This window comes from Delphinapterus leucas, chromosome 16, assembly GCF_059928025.1.
Source record: "Delphinapterus leucas isolate spDelLeu-1000000601 "Yukka" chromosome 16, BTC_Dleu_Yukka2, whole genome shotgun sequence".
NCBI classification, from domain to species: domain Eukaryota; kingdom Metazoa; phylum Chordata; class Mammalia; order Artiodactyla; family Monodontidae; genus Delphinapterus; species Delphinapterus leucas.
The window spans coordinates 54,754,019-54,779,420 of record NC_143144.1 but is presented as its reverse complement, the minus strand read 5'-3'; the positions used below and the strand labels follow the sequence as shown (position 1 = coordinate 54,779,420).

At 36.9% G+C, this 25,402-nt stretch overlaps 2 protein-coding genes across 2 annotated transcripts in view; one reads left to right on the top strand and one right to left on the bottom strand.

Annotated features, from left to right (window-relative positions):
- NOC3L (NOC3 like DNA replication regulator) overlaps positions 1-17,860 on the top strand; it is a 29,356-nt gene extending 11,496 nt beyond the window's left edge. The window contains exons 9-21 of the mRNA XM_022569294.3: positions 1,473-1,648; positions 2,055-2,183; positions 6,034-6,165; positions 7,752-7,832; positions 8,165-8,265; positions 10,802-10,874; positions 10,961-11,024; positions 11,106-11,177; positions 11,541-11,722; positions 12,741-12,869; positions 13,538-13,635; positions 16,550-16,634; positions 16,964-17,860. Coding sequence (XP_022425002.2) covers positions 1,473-1,648; positions 2,055-2,183; positions 6,034-6,165; positions 7,752-7,832; positions 8,165-8,265; positions 10,802-10,874; positions 10,961-11,024; positions 11,106-11,177; positions 11,541-11,722; positions 12,741-12,869; positions 13,538-13,635; positions 16,550-16,634; positions 16,964-17,092 — 1,451 coding nt within the window. The 3' untranslated portion in view covers positions 17,093-17,860. The remainder of the gene's footprint in view (positions 1-1,472; positions 1,649-2,054; positions 2,184-6,033; positions 6,166-7,751; positions 7,833-8,164; positions 8,266-10,801; positions 10,875-10,960; positions 11,025-11,105; positions 11,178-11,540; positions 11,723-12,740; positions 12,870-13,537; positions 13,636-16,549; positions 16,635-16,963) is intronic.
- A 2,770-nt stretch (positions 17,861-20,630) lies between these two features.
- Positions 20,631-25,402, bottom strand: part of LOC111172471 (1-phosphatidylinositol 4,5-bisphosphate phosphodiesterase epsilon-1) — a 235,099-nt gene continuing 230,327 nt past the window's right edge. The window contains 1 exon segment of the mRNA XM_089897359.1: positions 20,631-25,221. Within this exon segment, the coding sequence (XP_089753485.1) occupies positions 25,033-25,221 (189 nt within the window). The 3' untranslated portion in view covers positions 20,631-25,032.

The following is a 25,402-nucleotide window of genomic DNA, read 5'->3' as shown; positions in this document are numbered from 1 at the left end:
AGGGTAGGCTGGGACGAAGTGAGAGAGTAGCACTGACATATATATTCTACTGGTTTTTATTTGAAGGGGGTAGCCAGGGGGGAAAGATAATGTGAACTGGTTGTAGTGAGTGCCTTGAAAATGGACTTAACATTATCGGGATGATAAACTCTTCTATCAAACCCTGTTCTCTTTCTCTTCGTTCAGAAGGGGAAGGACATGGGAGACATTCAGGCATGAATGGGGAAGAGATTTCATTGCCAAGGCGAGGTGCTTTCACCTGACTCACTTGGGCTCCTTTACTCAGTGCTGGGTCTAAGGATCACCCAGCTGCTAGCTCAGCTGCAGCAGAGCTACTTAATCTGTCGGCCCAGTAATGACATGGAGGTGGGGTGGGTGGCATGGGCATTGCTTCTGTGCTCTGGCATCCCGACTATAACCTACATACTAGCATTTATTTATTTACCTATTGATCTACCTGTCTGTCTGTCTATTAGAATGTCTTCAAGATTCATCCTTGCTGTAGCATGTGTCAATATTATCTTCCCTTTTTAAGGCTGAAGAATATCCCATTGTATGTGTACACTACATTTTGTGTATCCATTCACCCATCCATTATGAAGTCTTGTCAGTTTTAAGTAAATAGAAGGTATCATTCTTACTTATGGTGAATACAGTCTGAGGAAAAATCACATATATGAGAAGCAGGTTTAAAACAGGCACTAGGGAATTCCCTGGCTGTCCAGTGGTTAGGACTCCATGCTTCCACTGCAGGGGACACGGGTTCTATCCCTGGTTGGGGAACTAAGATCCCGCATGCTGCGTGGCACAGCCAAAAAAAACAAAATAAATAATAAAATAAATTAAAATAAAATGAAGCCAAGGCGCTGTCTTCTATACTGTCTTTCACATCTCTGGTTGTGTATGATGTAGGAGGAGGTCTTGAACCTACTCTAGAAAAAAAATCAGCGTATTTTCATATCCTCAAGATACTGTTTTCAAGATACTGTGTTACAGTAACAGAATATGTATGTAGAAGTTTCTAGAAAAGAGGTACTGTGAATCATTAATTATTTTGAAGGAGAAATTAAACTTTTTTTGGACCTCCTGGGTAAAGATACCACAGTGAGCATCAACAAGAAGCCAGGGGAAATGATGCTTATGGAAAGCCAAGACTCTTGTAATTGTGGTTAGTCAGAGGGTGGATGATGGTAGGCAGATTTAATGGTAACATCTGTACTTGTGTCAAAGTGTAGACAAGGATGATGGTAGGCAAATTTTAACGGTAACATCTGTATTTGTGTCTAAGTGTAGACAAGGATGATGGTAGGCAAATTTAACGGTAACATCTGTACTTGTATCTGAGTGTAGCCAGCTCATACTTAAGAAGTCACATGGTATGTTGATTTTTCATATTACTGCTTATTACTGTAAAACAAACTAATTGAAATTTTAGCCAATGAATAAAGTAACTACAGTTATCTCTTGATTAGACTGGAAGCAAAGGAAGCTGAAGAAAAGTAACGTGGTTTCCTTAAAGGCCTACAAGGGACTGGCAGAGGTGGCTGTGAAGAGCCTGTGTGAGCTGCTGGTGGCCCTGCCTCATTTCAACTTTCACAACAACATCATTGTACTGATTGTCCCCCTCATGAATGACATGTCAAAATTGGTGGGTTGCTTTTGTTGCTGTTGTCCTTAACAGAAAATCATAGACGATATGATTATTTTTTTTCCTCTCAAAATTCTTTTGGCGCTATTATTTATTGCTAAATTGGGGTCCTTTGTTAAATACTGTCTCTTCAAGAAAATTGTTTGAATGTAAGCTTGGTGAAGTGGTTCTGAATAGGAGGTGGTTTTGCCCTCCTCTTCAGGCTGTGTCTGCACACATTTTGATTGTCACGACTATGGTGATGGAGGATTGTTGCTGCTGGCTTCTGGTGGATAAAGGTCAGGGAGGCTTCTAAACATCCTCCAATGCACAGAACAGGGCCCCACAACAACGAATTATCTGGCCCCAAATGTCAATACTGCTGATGCTGAGAAACACTGGTTTAGTGTAACATTTTATTTTTCAGATATCTGAAATGTGTTGTGAAGCAGTAAAGAAACTCTTTAAACAAGATAAATTAGGCCAAGCATCGCTCGGTGTAATTAAAGTGATTTCTGGTTTTGTGAAAGGCAGAAATTATGAAGTTAGGCCAGAGGTAAGCCTTTTTTTTCTCACTTTGTATTGTGTTTGTTTTTAAATTACGAAGTTAATTTTCAGTTGTTATGAGGAATTTATTTTTTATAGATGTGTAAAGTATAAAGTGAAAGTGCTCCCCAGAAGTAACCAGTCATAGCAGTTCGGCGTGTATCCTTCTAGATGTTTTTGTATGCAGATAGAGACATACTTTGTATTTTAAAATTTAAAAAATGGGTTTATACTTTGGAAACTATTCTGGAGCTGTTTTCATTTAATGTATTGTGGACTAATGTATAGGGCTATCCCATTCTTTTTAACAAGCCTGCTGTAGTATTCCATTATGTGAATAATATATAGTCCCTACTTGATGGATGGCTGAGTTGTTTCTAGATTTTTGCTGTTACAGTCAGCATAGAGAAGAATGTTTGGGCCATGTTATTTTTTTCACACTTGTGTGAGTATTCTGTGAGTTAAATTTCTGAAGTGTGGATACTGGATCCAACAGTATACACATTTAAATATTTGAGAGCTAATGCCAAATTGTCCTCCAAAAACATTTGATCACTTGTGTTCCCGCTAGTGATAGGAGTGTCATTTCCCCACAACCTACCCAGTGTTGAATATTTTTACTCTTTAATCTTTGTTAGTCTGATAGGTAAAAAATTACATAAATTAATGTATATTATTTTGTTTACACATTTTTATTAGTGAGGTTTTACTTCCTTTCATACATTTATTAGTCATTTGAATTTTTTGCCTGTTTGTATTGTTTGCCAGTTTTTCTCCTCAGGTATTTGACTTTCTTAAAGACATGTAATAATTTTTAAAATGTGCATATATTTGAATAAATATGAGCCATGTACTAGGCACTGTTCTAGGTCCTGGGGATAAAGTAGTGAACAAAAGAAACAAAAGCTCTGTGTGTTTGTTGAGCTTAAGTTACATAGTAAGGATATTAAGTCTCTGTTATATAAGTTGCAAATATTTATTTGTTGCTCTGTCCTTTAATTTTGTGTTGTCTTTTTGCTTTATAGAAATTTTGCATTTTAATTACTTATTTTACAGAATTGATTTTTTTTCAAGAATATCAAGTATCTTGCCATTTTCTTTTATGTTCTTAAGTGAAGTTTTATAGTTTTCTTCATTTGGGTCTTAGATATTTTCATTAATTTTTAGTCATATAGTTTTGATTGTTAAGCTGATTTTTTTTTTTTTACTGTTTTATTTCCTAATTTTGAAGTCTTCTTCCTTTGCCGTCAAATTCTTTTCATCCCTTATAGCTGATAACTCTAGTTGAACTGCTAACATTACAAATATTGGGCTTAAGTATTACTCAGAATTTTAGAGTAATCAGGGAATAAGGCTTGAACATGAAATTGGCCATAGGGAATCACTTTCACTTTAATGATGCTAGAATATAAACTGCTTTCTTTACTTTCTTGGTATTTGTTTGTTTGCTTGGTATATATATACTTTGTATAGTAATGTGATTTTTTTAAGGTGTACAATGTGATGATTTAATCTATGTATACACTGAAATGATTACTGCAATCAAGTTAATTAACACATCCATCACCTCTCATAGTTACCTTTTTTTTGTGGTGCGAATACTTAAGATCTACTCTCCTAGCAAATTTCAGGTCTATGATACAGTATTATTACCCAGAACTTATTCACCTTATAACTGAAAGTTTGTATCCTTTGACCAGGATTTCCTCATTTCCTCCATTCCCTGGCAAGCACCATTCTACTCTCTGGTTCTGTGGGTGTGACTTTTTGAGATCATACAGTATTGATCTTTCTGTGTCTGGCTCATTTCACTTAGCATGATGTCCTGCAGGTTCATCCATGTTATCAAAGATGACAGGACCCTCTTTTTAAGGCTGAATAACATTCCATTGTATGTATATCCCACATTTGCTTTATTCTGGCAGGCACGTAGATTGGTTCCATATCTTGGCTTTTGTGAACAGTGCTGCAGTGAACATGGGTGTGCAGATATCTCTTTGAGATACTGATTTCATTTCCTTTGGATATATACCCAGAAGGAGGATTGCTGGATCATATGATAATTGTATCTTTAATTTTTTGAGGAGCTTCCATACTGTTCCATAATGGCTGTGTCAATTTACATTCCCACCAAGAGTGTACAAGGGTTCCCTTTTCTTCACAGCCTCACTAACACTTGTTATTTCTTGTCTTTTTCATAATAGCCATTCTGATAGGTGTGAGGTGGTATCTCACTGTGATTATGGTTTGCATGTCCATGACGATTAGTGCTGTTGAGCATCTTTTCATTTACCTGTTGGTCATTTGTTGTTTGTCTTCTTTGGAAAAAATGTGTTTTTAGATCCTTTGTTCTTTTTCAAATCAGGTTATTTGTTTTTTGCTGTGAGTTGTTTGAGTTCCTTAGTATTTTGGATATCACCCCTTATCAGATACATGATTTGCAGGTATTTTCTGCCATTCCATAGGTTGCCTTTGCTTCTTGTCGATGGTTTCCTTTGCGTATGGAAGGTTTTTAGTTTACTGTAGTCTCACTTGTTTGTTTTTGCTTTTGGTGTCATACCTAGAAAATTAATGCTCAGACCAATGTCAAGGAGCTTTGTCTCTATGTTTTCTCTTCTAGGAGATTTATGGTGTCAGGTCTTACACTTAAGTCTTTAATCCATTTTGAATTAATGTTTGTGACTGGTAAGATAAGGGTCCAGTTTCATTCTTCTGTATGTGGATATCCAATTTTCCTAACACCATTTATTGAAGAGACTATTCTTTCCCTATTGTGTATTCTTGGTTCCCTTACCAAAGATTAGTTGACCATGTGCCACATTCTTTGATTTGGAGTTATTTTTCATTTGTGGGTGATATTTTATGAGCACATAGAATATCTACAAAATACTCAAATCTTTCTGAGACCTAGAGTGACTTCAGGTTCAGTGTTTATGCTTTTAGTTCTTCCTTGTTTTCATTACATGCTTTAAATGAAGTTCTCAGTTTTCTTCCAAATGTACATATTGGAACCTCAGAAGAATACAAACCTGTAGTTCTTTTTTCTCCAAGAATGCTGCTGTGACTGCAGGTCAGTAGAGTGATTTCTTCCCCAGAAAACATAGGATTTTAAACCCCTTTTGTCTTTGTGTTTGGATGGTTGCTGTAGCACACAGTACATCAGTTTCTAAATTAGTTTCTGAACTTTTTTGAATGGCTTAAGGCAATAGTACATGTGGTCCCTGGACCAGCATCAGCTGGTGATTAGAAATACAAGTTCTGGGGCCCCACTGCAGACCTGCCGAATCAGAAGCTCTGGGGATGGGGTCTAGCTTTTTGTGCTTTAACAAGCCCTCCAGGTGATTGTGATGTTTGCTAAAGTTGGAGACCCACTGGCCTGAAGAAAAATAAGTTGTCTTAATAACACTAGTCTTCATTTTTTTTTGTTGGGAAAAAAAGATTAGAACTGTTAACTGCAAAACTGAATCTGGTTTGGGAATTTAAAGCTGGTTTAGAAATGTCTAATAAATATCGTCTTCTCCCATACTGGTCCAAACCTTTTCCTGACCTGTCTACTCTTTGTAATCCTATCTACCAGTGCCAGGTAGTGTTCTCTCTTCCTTGTTCTTATTCCACTGCAAAGTAATATTATGTGTATTTAGCCAAACACTAGTGTCCTTTCATAGACAAAATTTACCGAATACGCTTAACAAAAAGATAATAGAACTTTGTGTAAAATGTGATAAAAGATGTTTCAAAGTTTTTTGTATTTTGGGTTTTTTTGGCATGAAGGAAGAACACTGTTGAATGCTTATTCTGTTTAAAGTATTTGAGGGCAATATAAATATTAAGCTGTGTATTTGTGTTTTCTTCAATACTAGATGTTAAAAACATTCTTGTGCCTAAGGATCAAAGAAGTAGAAGTGAAAAAAGATACAGAGGATATTAATAAACAAAAAAAGTTCATGACTTTCAAGGAAAAGAGAAAAACTCTATCAAGAATGCAGAGAAAGGTTTGATTGATTTCCTTTTTTGTTTTAATTGATTTTAGATTAAAATCATAATATAGGCACAGGTAAAAATCATAGTTAAGATATAAATATTTAAAAATCTGATATTTAGAGAATTTTATTTTCTCCAGTTATTGCAAAGAAATGTTTTATTAAATCAACTTAAACAGTTCATTAGCAAAGAGAGCAGTAGATGAAAAGGTTTTCTTGCTGTGCTGGCTTTTTTTTTTGGCCACACCGCACCACTCGGCATGCGGGATCTTAGTTCCCCGACCAGGGATCTAACCTGTGCTCCTTGTGTTGGAAGCACGGAGTCTTAACCACTGGACCACCCGGGAGGTCCCCATGCTGGCTTAGATTCATCGTGATAACACAGATTCCTTCCTTAACAGAAAGGATGCATTCATGTGAAGTTGGCAACAAAGTAGGTTTTAGTTGAATCTACTTTCTCTGTTGGTTTGTATTTCAAAACTAGGTTGAAATTCCAGGCTTTTGTTTATTTACTATGAGACTTTGGAAACATTTTTTTAATATTCTGAGAAATGGAGCTAAAAATAGCACCTACCTTGCAGGGTGATTGTGTAGTTTAAATATAATGACACAGGAAAAGCACTTAGAGTGTGCAGCGCTGGGCACACTTTATACACATTAGTTACCACCACCACCATTATTATGATCACTTCTCAAAACATTTCTAAACAGTTTATTAGGGTTTTCAAATGGGTTATAAAAACAAAGGAAAAAATAATTTCCAGGGAGATCCATCTTTGAATGTGTCTAATAAATTTTGAAAATAAGCCAGGAATATCAAAATAGACTTAATGATTGTTAACAAATGAAGATAAATATTTAAATTATTTATACCATACTATCCTCATATACGTTGGATGTGCCTGTTAGGAACAGCATGTATGTGGCTAGTGGGGAAGCAAAGGCCCAATAAGCAGCTCTTTAACAGCTTCATGTGAGGGAAGGAAACGCCATTCCTCAGTCAGTCCCCAGTGTCTCAGGCAGCTTAGCAACCATTGTTTGCTGCTCTAACAGCATAAGGGAGTGGAAAAAAATTGGTTTTCTGTTGAATTTCTGTATGTATAGTGTCTGGTTTTATGCATTGTATGTAAATGAGTTTGGGAAGCATTGTTGATGACTGGTTTCCACATTATAGATGATTAAACAATAAGAATTATTTCTGGGCTCAGCATGTCCTTCCTTCCTTCCTTTCTTTTTTTGAAAAAATTTAAATTACAGAAAACTACAGAGAGTAGTATAATATAGCCCATGTATTTACCATTCTGATTGAGCAAATACTAATATACTTCAGTTTCTTTCTTGAAAAGAAAGAAACCATTGGTGATAGAGTTGGAGTCCCTTTGTCCCTTCTCCAGTCGCATTCTTCTCCCTTCCTCATAGGAGGCAGCCACTGTCATAAATTTGGTTTATGGATGCTTCTTATCCATTTTTCTATTTTTGCTTATATTTGTAGACGGTCTGTGGTATTATTGTGTGTGTTTCATAATATTGGCATAATGCCTCTCTGAAGGTAGCTTTTTCATTCAGTGGTATACTCTTTTTTTTAAATCTATTTTCAGTGGAAGAAAGCAGAAGAGAAACTAGAGAGAGAGCTTCGGGAGGCAGAAGCTTCGGAGAGTACTGAGAAAAAACTTAAACTGGTAGGCAGTTTCACGTTTTCTCATGCTTTTAAAATGTTTTGTTAAATGATTTCAACTAGAGATTTATTGCTTCAACTTGTGGTTGTATGACTTTGGTTTATTTCATGAGGCTTAGATACATGATGTATAAGAAATGATAAATGTGATCGATGATGCTAGTTTTAGGAAATCACAGGATGTGTATCTTCATTCTGCTTTGTTGAAGCTCTTAAGATTGAATAGTGGGGAGTGATGGGAAAGCACAGAAAAGGTTGGGTTTTGAAAGCTGTAGTTGTGGTAACTCGGGAGAAAGTATACTAGGTTATATTGAAGTCATTTTGTCTGTTCTGCAGCACACGGAGACTCTGAATATTGTGTTTGTGACCTACTTTAGAATATTGAAGAAGGCCCAGAGGTCACCTCTCCTGCCAGCAGTTCTGGAAGGTCTTGCCAAGTAAGGGCTGTGTAGGTTGAAGCCTTTTAGATTCTTTCTAAATCAGTAAGACCGAGGTAACCATGAATTTTAAACAGGGTTCACTAATGATGACCCGGTGTCCTTCTTAGTTCTCATTCCTTTTTTATTTGTCACCAGCTTTTCCTTGGAACTGTTCATAACACTACACTTTTTTGGTTTTCTCATCTCAAACCTTTTATTTTAAAAATCTCCTTCGCTAACTCTTTCCTCCTACTTATTACTTAGTTCTCGCTGTCCCTAGGGTTCATCCCTCAGTTCTGCTTTCCTTCTGTAGTCAGTTTTTAGTCTTGCATAATCTGTTTCTCTTAAGATAGGTCTTCTTGTATTCTGTCAACACTAATGAACCTACTGGGGGATGTGAGCCAGAATAATGGTTGTCAGGATAGTTTTCTACAATTATTTGAGGTATTGTCCTGTAGAACAGTGCTATCCAATAGAAACATAGTGTGAACTACATATGAAATTTAAAATTTTCTGTTAACCACATTGGAAAGGAAAAAGAAACAGATGAAATTAAATTAAATATATTTTGTTGAACTCATTTTATCTAAAATATTATTTTGACATACATTAATGTCAAAACATTAATGAGATTAAACATTAGTGAGATATTTGGCATGGCTTTTTTCATACTGTATCTTCTAAAAGTCATATATGTTTTACATTATAGCACATCATCTCAGTTTGGACTAGCCACATTTCAAATCCCTAATGGCCAGTGGCTGCGTTGGACAGCACAGCTTTAGAAATAGGACTAATGTCTGGAAGATAGAGAAAAGGCAAATTTGGTTCGATGTAGAAGAAATTACTTTCTAATGACTGTAGCTATTTGGTGATGAGATGCTTTGCCTTATAAGATAGTGTGGTCCTTGTCATTGAAAGAGAGGTTGGTCAGAGGTTCAAAGAGAAGGGGTTATTCTTACCTTAGGTAGGACCTGTTTGTTTTTTTCAATGATCAATTTCTTTTTTTCTTTTTTGTTTTTGTGTGTTGGGTCTTCGTTGCTGCGCATGAGCTTTCTATAGTTGTGGCGAGTGGGGACTACTCTTTGTTGCAGTGTGCGGGCTCATTGTGGTGGCTTCTCTTGTTGCAGAGCATGGGCTCTAGGCACGTGGGCTTCAGTAGTTGTGGCACATGGGCTCAGTAGTTGTGGCTCACGGGCTCTAGAGCGCAGGCTCAGTAGTTGTGGCACATGGGCTTAGTTGCTTCTCGGCATGTGGGATCTTCCTGGACCAGGGATCAAACCTGTGTCCCCTGCATTGGCAGGCGGATTCTCAACCACTGCACCACAAGGGAAGCCCTGGCAGGTGGATTCTCAACCACTGTGCCACCAGGGAAGTTCTAATGACCAATTTGTTTATTTAAACAAATTTTCAATAATACATGCTCATTTAAAGAATTCAGATAATGCAATTAAAAATTAAAAGATCACAAGTTCCCTTCCTTCCTATATCAGTATGTAAATCTGCCCACCTGCCTTCCTTCATAGAAATTGAATCTTTCACATAAATGTATACTGTTCTGTAACTTCCTTTTTTTTTTGGATAAACAGTTATTCTGGGTATCCTTCTATGTTAGCACATATAGACCCACTTTTCTTTTTAAGTTCATAATACTCCATGTCATGGATATTTAACACTTTATTTGGTCAGTCCCCAGTGCTACACTGGAAATATCTTCAATGTACTTGTGTGCACATATTGCTAGGTCAAAGAGTAGGATCATTTTAAATTTTGATAAATATTGCCGTATTACTTCCCAAAAAGGTTGTACCAATACACAGGGAATATATGACCTCTGAGGTCCTTTCTTCTTCTAAGATTTACAGTGTCAAAGGCTCTTGCACTAATATTGAAGAGATATTCTGACTTTAACTACTTCGGTGCCTGATATTTTATAGTGTACAGAGCCCTCTGACATTTAGTAGCTCACATGATTCTTTCTCTTTAACTCTATTGAATGATCTCAGTTATTTTTCAAAATAGAAGGCCAGGACAGTCAGCTCTTACCTAGGATTATATAGGTAATTAATTGCTGAGCCTGAACTAGACGCTAGCTCCAAGATTTTTTCTTTTCTTTTTAAAGCTTTCATAGGGTCCATTTTCTAACTAATAGCAAAATCTTTCCTCCTTTCCTTCTTCCTGCCCCATTTTCCTAGAAGCTGTAACTGCTGACTCCTTTGTGACTTAGAACATTGTTGGACACCTGGTCAACTTGACTCAGAGAACTTGTTTGCTCTTAGCAACTTCTTTCTCTGGGTAGGAGTATTTTTGAAATATATTTAGTTTGTTTATTGCCTCATATATTCCTGCTGAGTATAGTGTCCAGTCGTGGATGAATTGTCCAAAGAGGCCAGTCTGAATTAATGAAAAGTATCGATAATCACCATCATCTCCATCATAGCTAACATTTTGAAATAAGTAATATTGAAAATATGGTTTTAAAGTCAGGTTTAATTTTTAACTGCTTTATGTCTATTTTTAGGTTACCTTTTAACTAAGTTTTGTTTGATTCTAGGTTTGCTCACCTTATAAATGTGGAGTTTTTTGATGATTTATTAGTAGTTCTACATTCTCTCATTGAGTCTGGTGTAAGTAACTCTACTAATGAATTACTTTTTAAGATATAAATTGTAATTATTCTTAATATCCTTTTTTTTTTCCTCTTCGTTTTAAGGACCTAAGCTATCAAGAAAGTCTTCACTGTGTCCAGACTGCTTTTCATGTTCTTTCTGGGCAAGGTAAGATACTTTCTTGATTAAGTTTTGTTTTCTTTGCCTTTGGAGGCTTTAACATACCTAATTTTTGTTCTCATTTCAAAGGTGATGTTCTGAATATTGATCCAATGAAATTCTATACACATCTTTACAAAACACTGTTCAAGTTACATGCAGGTATGTATGTTTAGATAATGTGTCTTTAATAAATCTTTATCTTCTAAGAATATTTTGTGACTGGAATTATAGTCAATGAAAATTGAGAAATAGGAGCAGGTATATAAAATGCTGGCCTGCCAGTGCTACACATCTGTATTTAACCTTAAGTGAGACTTGGAGTGAGAGAACTTTTGGAATTGACTGGAGATGCAGTGCAACTCACATTATTGTGTGAGCAGTCTGGCACTGCTTCATCGTTTCCATAGGGAAGTGATGTGGGACAGGTGCAACAGGCTCTTCTTGGATTTTTCCAAAGTTCAGTGAAGTTGCATAATGAAAAAGTAATGAGAACAGCCCCAAAGGGTATATCTGCTGTTTTAGGTGCTACGAATGAAGGTGTTGAGATCGTCCTCCAGTGTCTTGACGTCATGCTGACTAAGCGCAGAAAGCAGGTTTCTCAGCAGCGGGCCCTTGCCTTCATCAAGCGCCTCTGTACCCTTGCTCTTCATGTGCTTCCAAATTCAAGCATTGGCATTTTAGCAACTAACAGAATATTAATGCATGTAAGTAGTGATGCAAACGAATAGAGCTAAGTTCTTACAGTGCAACAATGGTGTTTTGTTTGATGCACATTTTTTTCCTCCATTTACATTATTATTTTAATTATAAAAGTAATTCACACTTGTAACAAGTTAAGGTGATAAAAGAAGTACATAAAATTACAAAAGGAAAGCACTCCACCCCTACTGACACTCTCCATTTTTACGATTTGGTGGGTATCCTTCCAGAAAACTTAAAAAAATTCATTTTATAAATGTGTACCCTAAACACACACAAACAACAAAACTTTTTTCTTTTTTAATGGAGAGGGGATTATGATATACAATATTGTTCTACAACTCTTTTTTAACACTTAATGGTGATGAACACATTTTGTGTCAGTACAAATACAGCTACTTGGTCTCTTTAATGATTATTGGTTTAACAAATACATAGTTCTTACTGTGTGAATTCCACTGTTACAATGTTTTACAAAACTTAACTCAGTTTTCATAACAACTCTGTGAAGTAGCTACTCTTATTGTTCCCATTTTATAGATGGGGAAAACTGAGGTCCAGAGAGACTAAGAAACTTGTCTAAAATGACACTGCTAGTAAGTGGCAGAGATGGGATTTAAATTTAGGCAGTCTGGCTTTTACACTTTACATTTTTCTTTTGATGGATGTAAGATGTTTCCTTTTTTGCTATTATAAATGATGCTATAGTGAATATTCTTATAAGTGTATCTGATGTAATTATTTCTATAGGAAAGTTTCCTAAAAGTGGGGTTGCTGAATGAAAGAATATCTGTTTTCTTTTGCAAGATAAAATTAATTCTTTTCAAAGCAAGCTAATATTCTTTTGTTCTCTTGTGGAATAAACTTAAATTGCAAAAGTTAAAACTAGGTATAAAGTGCATGTGCTTATAGCTCTTATGTAACTGTAAAATCAAATTATGTAAAAGTACAGGATCCAATAACATTCTTAAAATTAATAATATTACTTTAATTAATCCTTCTTTTTATGTGACATTTTTGCAGACTTTCCCCAAAACAGATCTGTTGTTTGACAATGAATCTCAGGGTAGTGGAGTTTTCCTTCCTGAGCTGGATGAACCTGAGTACTGCAATGCTCAGAACACTGCTCTTTGGGAATTGCATGCACTGAGGGTAAGAGGCCCCCCCTCCCCTTTTTGTGAGGGCTTTTTCAGTTTTTCCCCCAAGTAGTTATAATTGCCAGAGAACTTAACATATTTTGTTCTGGGACTGCCTTTCATAGAATTCCTGTCTAAATACTGTACATTTCACTTTGCTCTTACTATTAAGATGTTGAGATGCATTTTCTAAGGAAGCAGAAAGTGATTTCAGTATTGTGGGGTGAGATTTCTTGAAGTCACTCCCTGACACTATTCAGAATAGAAGATATGTTATCAGGCACATTTGTATTGGGTCTTATTCAGGGGGACTTCCAGAGGCCTGCCGCCCGCCAGTTTCAAGAGGGTTTCACCTACGTTGTGATCCTACAGTGCGGACAGCAGCAGCATTATAGTGGAAATATGTTTTAGGAAACCTGTTGTAAACTAACTTTTTTCACTCTGAAAGAGAAATTGCCTTTTGATTTTTCTTTTCATACTGTAAAAGCAAGACTAAGCTACTTCAGTGAACTTGGTCATCAAACAGATTTGTGTTGGAATCTTGTGAGCAAAGATACTGGTTTTTTTCTGTAGGTATGTGGTTGTAATGAATTACATATGCATATGTGGTTTTTTAAAAAAATTAATGTTTATTAAAGTATAGCTTGTGTCTTATAAAATATGGTTGTCCTGTTTCCCCTTCAGCGACATTACCATCCTATAGTGCAAAGATTTGCAGCTCACCTCATCGCTGGAGCCCCTTCCGAAGGCTCGGAAGCACTCAAACCAGAGTTGAGCCGAAGGTAGTATTAGCATTGCCTTATTATAGAACTGCAAATTTCAGTTGATAGCTGTTTTGACTATGAGAAGTCTGTTTTACAAAGTAATAGATTTCAGAATGTAAAGTGCTGGTTGGTTATCTGGACTTGGTCCACTTCATATTCCTGAATTATTCCAAAGAGAAAACATTGCTGACTGTGATTTTGTTAGTTTTGAGTAATTACTTAACCTTTTTTTTTTTGTTTGTTTATAAAACGTTTCACACATACAGGTAAGTAGAAAGAATAGTGAATCCCCATATGCTCATTACTTAGGTTCAACATTTAATAAGATGATGCCATATTTGCTTTATGTGAAGGTCCATGAGTCCATCCACAGAACCTTTTTTTTTTTCCCTCTCCAAATGGTTCTGCTAGGACAAGAAAGGGAGAAGTGAGGAGGGAGAGAAAAGAAGTGCTTTGAACACTGCCACCCAGAAGGGAGCAGTTTCTCTCCTTGGCCCTCATAGCCATCTCTGTTCAGTGCCCCCGACCTGTGAGAGTTTGGACTGGCACTTCCAGCATTCACCTTACACACTTCCAGATGGGGAAAAGCGTCCTTCTAAAAGAAGTTTCTTTTCCCACAACTTTTTGATCTGAAAAAAATTCGTACAGAGAAGTTGAAACAGTAGTAATTATCGTTTCTTCCCCCACAAAGTCAACTAGGAAATACTTCAGTTATACAGGAAAGAAGAGAAAATGGTATGACACCCTTGTAATATTCCCATCACTCAGAATTAATATTTTGTTGCAGATTTTTCCCCTCCTTTGCAAGCCCACTGGTTTCTTTAAATCAGAGATCACAGACAAGTGACCTGTAGGCAAGATTTTCTGGCCTCTTCAGAGTTTGAACAAGAATCTAATTGGTTGGTATCTTTTAAACATTGGAAGAATTCGCCAAAAATCATTTCCAGCTTCTCTTGAAATACTGAGAGGTTTGACGAAACAGGTCTATATTTTTACAAGGCAGTAGTCAGATGTATCCCTCCCTAAATGAGACATATATTGTAATTTCCTGTAAACCCTTTTCCTTCTGGGTAGGATAGAGATAACCTTTGCTCTTATTAAATAGTAAAATGGCCATTTACTTCTTTCATCCTTCATACTTCCCACCTGTACCCCGGCTTTGTTTTTCAAAAGGAAAAGGAGAAAATGATTCTTTGTCACTTCTTCACAATCCTTTTCTGGTATGTTTTTGTCAGAGATCTTCACCATTTGCCTCATTTATGCCAGAGGTTTCCTTTTCTGGAGGAAGTTGAATGGATTATCCCAAAGGCTTGAGAAGGGAGACTCTTGATGGGCTTCCCCTGGGGAGTGGAGCTTGGGATGTGAGCCTGATTGCATCCCTTGCCAATCTCCTTTGGAGAATATGAACCAATCTCAGATCATTAAGGATTCATTTACATGCATGGGTATAGACATTTATTCTGTCCTGATTGGCCTCTCCTTGCTTTCAATCCAGACAAACAGCTGAAGGGTTGAGCTGATTGAAATCCGTGGAAGGTGACTCCATGCCTATGCTCTCATGACTAACTTACACTTAGTTGCATATCGTTCACATAACTGGTTGAGTTGGGATTTGATCATATTGAGCTTGAGGGCTTTTTGCTCAGCCTTTTTGTCCAGACCTATATTTCTAAATGTATACCAGACCTCTCTGAGGTGGATTTAGTTGGATAATGATGTCATAACATGGGGATTCAGGATTTATTTTATATAGGTGTGTTTTGTTTGTGAAAACAAAAACAATAATTAGAAAAGATATATGCATTCTTATGTTCATTGCCACATTATTTACAATAGCCAAGATATGGAAGCAACCTAAATGCCCACCAATAGATGAATGGATAAAGAAGATGAGGTATATATACACACAATGGAATATTACTCAGCCATGAAAGAAAGAATTAAAGCTTGCCATTTGCAACAACATGGATGGACCTAGAGAGGATTATGCTAAGTGAAATAAGTCAGAGAAAGACAAATACTGTATGATTTCACTCTAAAAAACAAAACAAATGAACAAACAAAACAGAAACAGAGCCATAAATACAGAGAACAAACAGCTGGTGCCAGAGGGGAGGGGGTTAGGAGGAGGAGAGAAATAGGTGAGGGAGATTAAGAGGTACAAACTCCCAGTTGCAAAATGTCACAGGTATGAAATGTACAGTGTGGGATATATAGTCAATAATTATACAATATCTTTGTATGATGACAAGTGGTAAGTAGACTTATCGTGGTGATCATTTTGAAATGTATAGAAATATCAAATCATCACTATGTTGTGTAACAGGAACTAACAGAGTTGTAGGTCAATTTTACTTCAAAAACAAACAAACTCATAGAAAAAGAGATCAGGTTTGTGGCTACCAGAAGGGGGAATTGGATGAAGGCAGTCAAAAAGTACAAACCTCCAATTATAGGATAAATAAGTACTAGGGATGTAATGTACAACATGATAAATATAATTAAACTATTGTATGTTATATATGAAAGTTAAGTGAATAAATCTTGAGTTCTCATCAGAAGGAAAAATTTTTTTTCTATTTCACTAATTTTGTATCTATGTGAGATGATGGAGGTTCACTAAACTTACTGTGGTAATTCATTTCATGATGTATGCAAGTCAGATCATGCTGTACACCTTAAACTTACACAGTGCTGTATGTCAATTATATCTGAATAAAACTGGAAGAAAATAAAACTGGGACAAAGAAGATTTTAATGAGAAAAAAGAAACAAAAACAAAAGCAGGATTATGTTATATCTAGGTTTAGAATAATGAGTACAATCTAATTGTTTTCTCTGTGTACAGTCTAATTCTGTGGGTACAATCTAAATATTTTCAAGTTACACAGATATGGTGGTGTCTTTACTTTTCTTATATCTGTGATTATAGATCTCCTGCAGAACTTTTTGAGGCTTATAGCATGGCAGCAATGACATTCAATCCTCCTGTTGAATCTTCAAATTCCAAAAGGAAGGTATGTGACACTTTTCATTATTTTTTTTAAAGGATGAAATAAAAACTAAATTAATATGTCTCTTAATACCTGATTTCAACTTGCTTGTTTTGTGCTAGGAGTTGATGGTAGGATAGATTTCTGGGGTTGGAATTCTATAGAGACAGTCAGGAGACTGTTTCATTCAATGTAGGATATGGCTGATATGTCCAAGACCTGACCCAGCACCTGTCCTTATTTTTCATGTGTTAGTTTGGTGTCAGCTGTTGCTATTTTTAACTTTGCTCACGGCTTGGCTTTTGCTTATGGCATAAGCAAACTTTTAACTCATACTTGTAATATTTTTTCAGGATAAAGTTTTACAAGGGGATTCATTTTTAAGTGAAGAGATAAGTCAACTAATCAAAAGACATTGTAGTGAAGTTGCTACTCAGTCGCCTCTGGATTTCACCAAATATTTGGAAACATCAGTACGGTAATAGAAAAATGAAAAGTCAGGGGACTTTTGTTGTATATTTGTGTGTTTGTGCAGATGCACATAAAGATATATTGTTAATTTAGGACTTTCTCTTGAGGAGGAAGAATTATCCTTTGTGTGGCACAGGGTTCTGCCCCAATTCTGAAAATATGCACAGGAAAATCAAAACCATGAGATTGCTTTCTACCATTCAGTTACTCTTTATAACCAAATACTTTTTAATAACGAAATAAGTGTTTTTTTATTGTACCACCATGATGGAAGTGAGAAACATTCTAAATTTGAGTGTATATATTTTTATGAAAATTTTTGAGAAAAGAAAAAATAGCTTGCAATTGGATACCAGGTTCTTTGGCTCTTACTGGACGATATGCTTCAAGAAGTAACCTAATTTGGCATTTGTGAAAAAGAATGCTCATCATGGCTACTTTCAAAGAAAGTTTGAGTGTGATTCTAGTCTCTTTGAAGTTCGTCGCATTTTCTGACATGCTCTGGAGGGTGATGGTGGAAAAAACCAAGTCTGAGACTTTCTTTACCATTCTGTTTTAAGGATAAAGGGTACCAGCGAGGGGCTTTTTTTTTTTTCTCCCTTCATTTTTTTTTTAACAGATGAAATGCCTATTCTTATGAATATAATTAAAAAGCAGTATTTTATGTGACAGCTATTGCCATATTCTAGGAATGGCTTATGAAATAAGTGTTTTAATGACCAGGTTATAAATATCTCCTCTACTGTGAACAGCTGAATAAAATAGCTGCATTTTTCTGCTTTCTAGTGAGCATTTTAAAAAATGCACAGCAGTCCAACTAAGATCTATTTCTTCAAAGCTGTAGAAGCCAAATATTTTGGCCTAGGGTAGGGCTTAAAGTTCTTTTTTTTCTCATGAAGTAAATGAAAATAGAAAGTTCCTTTATCATTCCAGCAGAGTGGGGAATATCAGCTTAATGATGCATGTTAATCTTTTAGCATATTATATGTGGTTTTAAAAAGTGTTTTTAAGATCAATTTTTTTAGGCTTGATTAATGGTGAGAAATGTGTGGTTCATTATATAAATACTTGCTTTTAATGCACTTTTTAGATATTAAAGTTCAGGAATGTTATGAATATTTGTTTAGATGACCAAGGGGTCTTTTGCCATTGGAGCACAAGTGACCAGTACATGTCACAAATCATTTATTTTCCAAACATATACAAATACATTTATATTTCACGTTGGCAGCAAAAACTATAGTTTAAATGAAAAATCAATTTTAAAATAAAAATTCATCAACTATTTCACACTTGTATTATGCTTTTAACCTTGTTACACATAAGCGAATCACAGTGGGACCATAAAATTATACATCTTGTATTTGAATATCCTGTATGAATTTGAGGATGAAACATTTGTGCACTAACTTCTGTAGCCTTGTACTGATGAGTTTCATTTTCAGAACTAAATATTATAGTCATTAATAATAACATACACCCTGAGGCTATAATAAACTACAGCCTCAATGTCTATTTTTTTAACTAGATAAATATTGAGCACCTACTATGTGCTTAGCACTGTGCTAGGCACTTAAAAGTGAAGTCGGGTAATAACAGGCATAAGACGTAGCCTCAGTCTTCCATGCCCTTGCATGTTGAGTCAGAGCATTCACACATTTTTTTGAACACAACATTACCCAATTCAGTGTCAGAGTGAGTTGTTTCAAAGTTCAGAGACCTGTATCATCTGAAATAGGGAAGGTTTCAGAGGCCTGCTGGATGGCAGACTTGAGCATAGTATGTTTTGGATCTAAGAGATGTGTACGAACAGCTTGGTAATCATGGAGATTCAGTATTTCAAAAACACTCAGGTATTCCTGTCAGAATCCTTAGCCATCATGCAAGGACTGCATTTAGGAAGTTGATAGGAATAAATGGCAGAGAACATATAAATTGTTAACAATGTACTGTATCATGTTGACCCAAGTTTGGGCTTTGTGTAAGAGGCAGTCTCCTTTTCTAACAACTTTTTGGAGGGTCCAGGTATTCTCCTCTTCTTGCCTTGCTGCTGATTTAAGAGAAGCAACTAAAAGTGTTTGAGGCAGCCCGCTAGAGAGCTCTTTCCGTGTAGGCTGCCTCTCACTATGCCAAGTTCAAGATCAGACACCAGCCAGGAAGATCCTCCTTACTGGCATGGGAGCAGAGTTGTGGAGCTTTGTGGTTTAGTTAATTCAGTTTTACCAGGCCAGTACACAAGCTCTGATTACTTTTCAGAATTAAGCAAGGCCTTCGGGTGTCTGGCAGAAGAGGAGAGGTCTACAGAGATACTAGAAAGGGAGAGAACAGAGGAAGGGGAAGATGTGTTTAAAAAAAAAGCACATACGGAGCCATAGGGGAGGCCCGCTTTCATTAGTGAGCCTCCAGTGTCTCCAGAGCCATCAAGATGGGAGACTTGTGTGTGAAAGTAAATTTGACTTTTGACTCACTTTTGTTGAGTCTAGACTCCATATTTCTCCTCAGCTAGAGAATTTATAAATAACTTTTACTTGGTAAGGATGACACGAAAAGAGACGTTCCTTTAAGAAGGCACTTTCTGCACAAATAATGTTACTTCCTGCAGATTTATCCTCAGACTTGTTCTCAACTCCTTCACACCCTTATATAATCTCACGTTAATTTGCGAAACAAACAATTACAGAGGAGGTGACTGAGAGGAAGTTAATCTGTTTTTTCCAGCATCACACATCACATTGGATTCTTATTCTAATCTTTTCTTGCCAGCTATCATAATCTTAAAAGTGGCGCCACCTAACAGAATTCATGCTCCTTTCTGTTTTTAGTGAAGCATTTAAAAATACTTTTTTTCAAAATCTTGTAGTAAATACAGCTTGCATATTTGTTTGTTTATTGGGTGAAGTAGAAAAGAACAGCTTCTTGCTTTGCCAGGCAAAGGGGGCCACAGGGGGCTAATGCCCTCAAAACTGTGTGTCCCGACCTGGAGCGGGTAGTGAGGAGTTTTATAGTAATGGTTCAAAGAGGGCGCCATCAGCTCATGGACATTCTGATTGGTTGATGGTGACATAAGTGGGAGTCACCATCATCAACCTTCTGGTTCCAACCGGTCTGGGGTTTGCCTGCTTGTGGGCACCATACCCTTCATTTCTCCCACTTGGTGGGGGTTGCAGCCAGCTTGTATTATTTAGATTCTTTTCCACATCGACTTTACTGATGAAGGTTTGCTACCCAAATTTTTAATGGTATGGAAAGTATGAAGTAGTAATGGGTATAGTGTGGGTGACTATTTTAGATGCATTCTAAATGGGATAATTTCTTTCATTTGCTATAGTAATATAACTGTATAATTCAGAGATGCTCTAAATCAAAATTTCCTACTTTTGGCAAACACCAGGTTGTGCTGGTTAGCTGTAATAGTAGAGTAGTCCCCCCTAAAGTCCCCAAGACTCAAATACAGCAGAGTATGTCCTTTCACCTCAAAATGAACCATCAAGTTGGGTTGCAACATAGGCCGGAGGTTGGGTTTACTCACTTGCTAAACCTAGTCTCCCTTGCAGTCTCAAGGTAAGTTTCAGATTTTGTGCTAAGGGCCATGGGGTGGGGCGCTGCAGGGCTTAGAGTGAAGGCCAAGTGATAAACCTAGTGAGACCAGTCTTGCTTTCCATCTCGCTACTCTGCACAGTTTTCATCTTGACTCTTGCCAGTTAGACCAGTAACCCAATTTTTATGACACAGTAAGCCCAACCAGTGGAAGAAATGCCTCTTAGTTTAGAGAAACTTGATTACGGTTTCTGGAATATTTTAAAAAATGAGGCAGCATTGTACATTTGTTGTAGACTGATTATTTGATTTAAAAAGAAACCTGTAGCACTGTACAAATGACATCAAACTGGAATAGCCTGAATTCTGTTGACAAGCAAATGTGGCTCTTCTAGCATTAAAGCTTTGACTCAGTCAGAACTTCCAGTAACATGAAAGCTGGGCCGTGTGTTTTTAACACTTCTGTTAGTGTATGCAGAACTTGGGGATTGTTTTATTCATTTTTTATGGTGAAAAACTTCTCAAAGCAAAGGTTAGGATTTTTAGTGTGTTTTATAATTTGAAGAAAAACATCTTAAATTTTAATGTCAATAGAAAGATAAAATTTGGATTTTACTTAGAGGAACACCTTTCATTTTAAAAATCATAATTTGCTTCATGCCAAGAATAAGAAGAATCCTCTACACGTACATGATAGTTTTATACAGCAAGGTTTTTAAAATAATTTACATTAAATGGCAAGTTACATGAAATTCTGGCCTGTTTCAGATATTCAGAGCATACATTTTCTTCTTAGGAGATTTGTCTTCAAATAGTGAGATAGAATCACTAACTCTTCTAATCTGCAAGCAATATCAAGAAAGCTATGTATAATAAATATATAGGTACAGTGTCAGTACCAACCTAGTAAAATAAATAAACACCAACAATCTACTTTTGCTTTAAAAACATGGTTAAGTTTCTTGTTAAGATGTCACAACTCAGTAGATATACGTTATTCTAACTTCATTTTATGGAAACCAAAAGTCTGTGAATATATAAGCAATGAACGTAAAAAAACCCAACATCATTTTGTAGCTAAAAAGAAATACTACAGAATTCACAATGGTACACAATATAGAAACTAAATTGAATTAATTTTTAATGAATCTTATAGGACATATTTACACTTGCAATGCCCAGAATCTTCCAATTCTCAGCCATAAAATGTATGACTAAACTAGCCTGCTTGTTTTCATACCTCTGCATCTTGTTCCCAGTTTTCTAAGTCAGGTCAGCAAACTATGGCCCTTGGGCCAAATCCAGCCTGCCACCTGGTTTCGTATGGCTCTTGAACTAAGAATAGTTTTTACATTTTTAAATGATTTTAAAAAATCAGAAGAGGAATATTTATTACATGGGAAAATTGTATGAAATTACAATTTCAGTGTCTTTATATAGTTTTCTTGGATCACAGCCACATTCATTCACGTATGTATTGTCTATGGCTGCTTTTGCACTACAGCTGAGTTGAGTCATTGCAGTGGAGACCATATGGCCCATAAGGCCTAAAATATTTGCTATCTAGCCCTTTACAAAGTTTGTTGACCCTTGTTCTAAGTCAATTATTGCAAGGTTAGCAATGGTTTTTCCAACTGTTGACACATGTAAAGTGGCAGTCTGCTGGGCTTCTTTGCTTCATCAGGAAACTGGTTGGTAGCCAGCCCTGTGCCATTTTGCTTGACCTCAGTGTGGACCTCATATCGCAAGTTCAGAAATCATCAATTTCCAGTTTAAGTCTAATGAAAATAAGGAAGTTATATTTGTTTCCATCATGTTCATTCTTGACTTTATAACTTCTTGCCCAAAGATCTTCACCTGTAAAATTGTATACATAGGCTTGTTAGTCTCTTTAAAGTGAAGGAGCAGAAATGTTCATAGTGTAGCAAGGTTTAAGGTTGTTCAACCAACAGAAACCCAAGCTCTGGTGACTGGATTTGGGGGAGAGACTATTTCCTATAAACTCACAGTGGTAGAACATGATGTTCCTGGGAGGTGGAACATTAGGCTGTTTCTGCCCTGGAACATCACATTCTTTAGAAAGATTTTTTTTTTTTTAAACCATAATTAAACTGTTCAGCTTTTTAAAAAAAAAAGGTGGACTTCTGTCAACTAGTTGAGTAAGTTAATTATTTGTTTAGAAATTCTTAGATTATTATTAGGAGGTAACTTGAAACTTTAGAGGTGAATATTTCAGAATAACATGAAATATATCACTCAGAAAGCAATAAAAATGTTAAACTTTTTTTCTTACGAGCATATACAGAAAGGCCCTTCTTTTTTCACAAATGCTTTCTTCAAAACACCATTTGTAAAATTAATAACATGGGATCTATATTCCCATAGATGCACCAATGGCTATTACTATTATATCAATGGCTATTTTTATTTTATTTTTTAATTAAAAATATTTATCTATTTATTTATTTGTCTGCGCTGGGTCTTAGTTGCAGCACAGGGATCTTTGTTGCCATGTGTAGGATCTTCAGTTGCAGTCTGTGGGATCTTTTACTTGCGGCATTCATTTCTTAGTTGTGGCATGCGGGATCTAGTTCCCTGACCAGGTATCGAACCTGGGCCCCCTGCATTGGGAGTGCGGAGTCTTAGCCACTGGACCACCAGGGAAGTCCCTCAATGGCTATTTTTAAAGAGCTTCCCCAAGTTTAGTGAAAGATGTGAGGTCAACTGACTGATTCTGAATATCTGCTTACTATAGGAAAATTGAGTCCAAAGGCAATCGTCTAAATCACCACCACCCTCCCTACGCTCCTAAGATATAAGCAACTAGTAATGCTCATTATAGCAGGCACATTATTTTAAAGTCAAATTTCTAGTGCAGTTGTATTCTTACGTACTTATTAATCTTCTGGCACACTGAGGGCTCTTTACGTGCAGAGTGTAATTTCACTCTGTCATTACGGAGGTTATAATAGAGAGGTGTGCATAACATTATCACACCTGTGATTTATTTGATGCTAGGTTCTTGATATGGAAAACAATATTTGAAATTTTGATCACTGTCTTTATTGTGTGCTGACACACCCACTACCACTGTCACTTTCCCAAAGTTGGAGAGGCTTAGCATGGTACTTAGTCCTAAAGCTCACTGGGCTTTCGGAGACACTGCCTGTCTCGGTGGCACTGTGGCAGGAAAGGAAGTGAGTCTGAACTTTAAAAATGGGATACCAGAGGTACCGCAACAGAAAATGGGCGCTGAGCCGTCTCAGGGTCTGGAACAGCCGGGGCTTCACTATTCTCTGCATGCTCACTCTCCCCTGATGCTGTGTGATGTGGAATCTTCCTGATGAGTCTCTGCTTACAGAACCTAAAAAGCCCTGACCCAAGATAACGGGCTGTGCCGAAGTTCTGGGGAGGCAGTTTCCTGTATTCGGCCTCGGCTGTTTTGAAAGAGCTTTCTGTGTAAGTGTATACGGGGCACCAACTGTGTTAGGAGTTGCTCCTTAAACATTGGCTCAAGGTATCAGCCTTCTTTGGGGCTGTTATAAGTCAAATTTGGCCCTGTCAAGAGATATTAATAAATTCTTTAATTATGAGCTTCTACAAATATCTGATTGTGATGAAGACAGATGATGCAGCTCTGTAGTATAGCAACAACGCCTTCACTGTGCAGGTGGTCTCTTGAGAATTTTAAATCTTAGAACTGTGACGGAACAGGTGAAAGGTGGGCGTTAATAATCCCTTGGGTTCATTAAGAAACTAAGTGAAAAGAAGAAATCTGTGTTTGGTTTCCTCACATGCTTTTTCTTTTTTTTAAATTCAGGTTCCATATAGTCTGTTTTAAGATAGAATGAAATTTACTCTGTATGTGAATACCAAGCGGTAAGCTGGCAACCGAAGGCATGATTTACCGCAGGCTGTTATGTCATTTTGCTTTCTTTTTAATCATTACATCCTGGATGCCAGATTTTCATTTTTTAATTGAGGCAGAAGAAGTTGTTGTTGAGAGTAAATCAGACCTAAATTAGAAGAACATCAAACTAGAAATCCAAAGGAATAAAAGCTGAGTGGCCCATAGCAGCCCTTCAAGAATGTTCATGTGAGTTACCAGTAATTAAGACAGTTCTGTGTCTGATGAAATAAGGCTGTTGTAGTTTGGGCCAGTTTGTTGTCCTCTTGGGGCCTTTAGTTATCTACAAAATAAGGAGATCTAAAATTATCAGTGCTGAAGTGATGTGTGTCTTCAGAGCCCTTTTCCTTCAGGGTACCATTCCTACCTGCCTCAGGGACATCCTCCTCTTGGAAAAGACAAACGACAGTGTACAGACTGTGTCTTACAAAGTAGTGTAAGTTGACCCCCCCCGTTTCAGAACAGTGCAATGACTCAGAATACCTGGGTAAAACGTGCTACCCTTGCTCACTGTCGATAGTCTATCGTGTCACTGGAGGACAAGCCGCCCACAGATTTCTCCTCCTTGTTTTGGACATTTTCGGAGGCCAAGACCTGAGAAGGTGATGTGAGTCCTCGGGGCTGTTTAGTCGACTTGGTGAGCTTCTTGAGTTCGCTTGCAAAAGAGATGCCTTTTCTTTTGTCTTCTCGGGATGCCTGTGGAAAACGAGAATCTTCCATTGGTATTAGGTTAAAGCCAGGGTCCCCAATCACATGACACTATCAGAAAAAGCCCTTTCCTGTTCCCTTTCTAGTAAGTAGAGCTTTGGAAAGCAGGGCTGAGGGACTCCCCTCTCAGGACTGTGGAAGCTCAGAGGGGAAGACATTTCTTTCCACA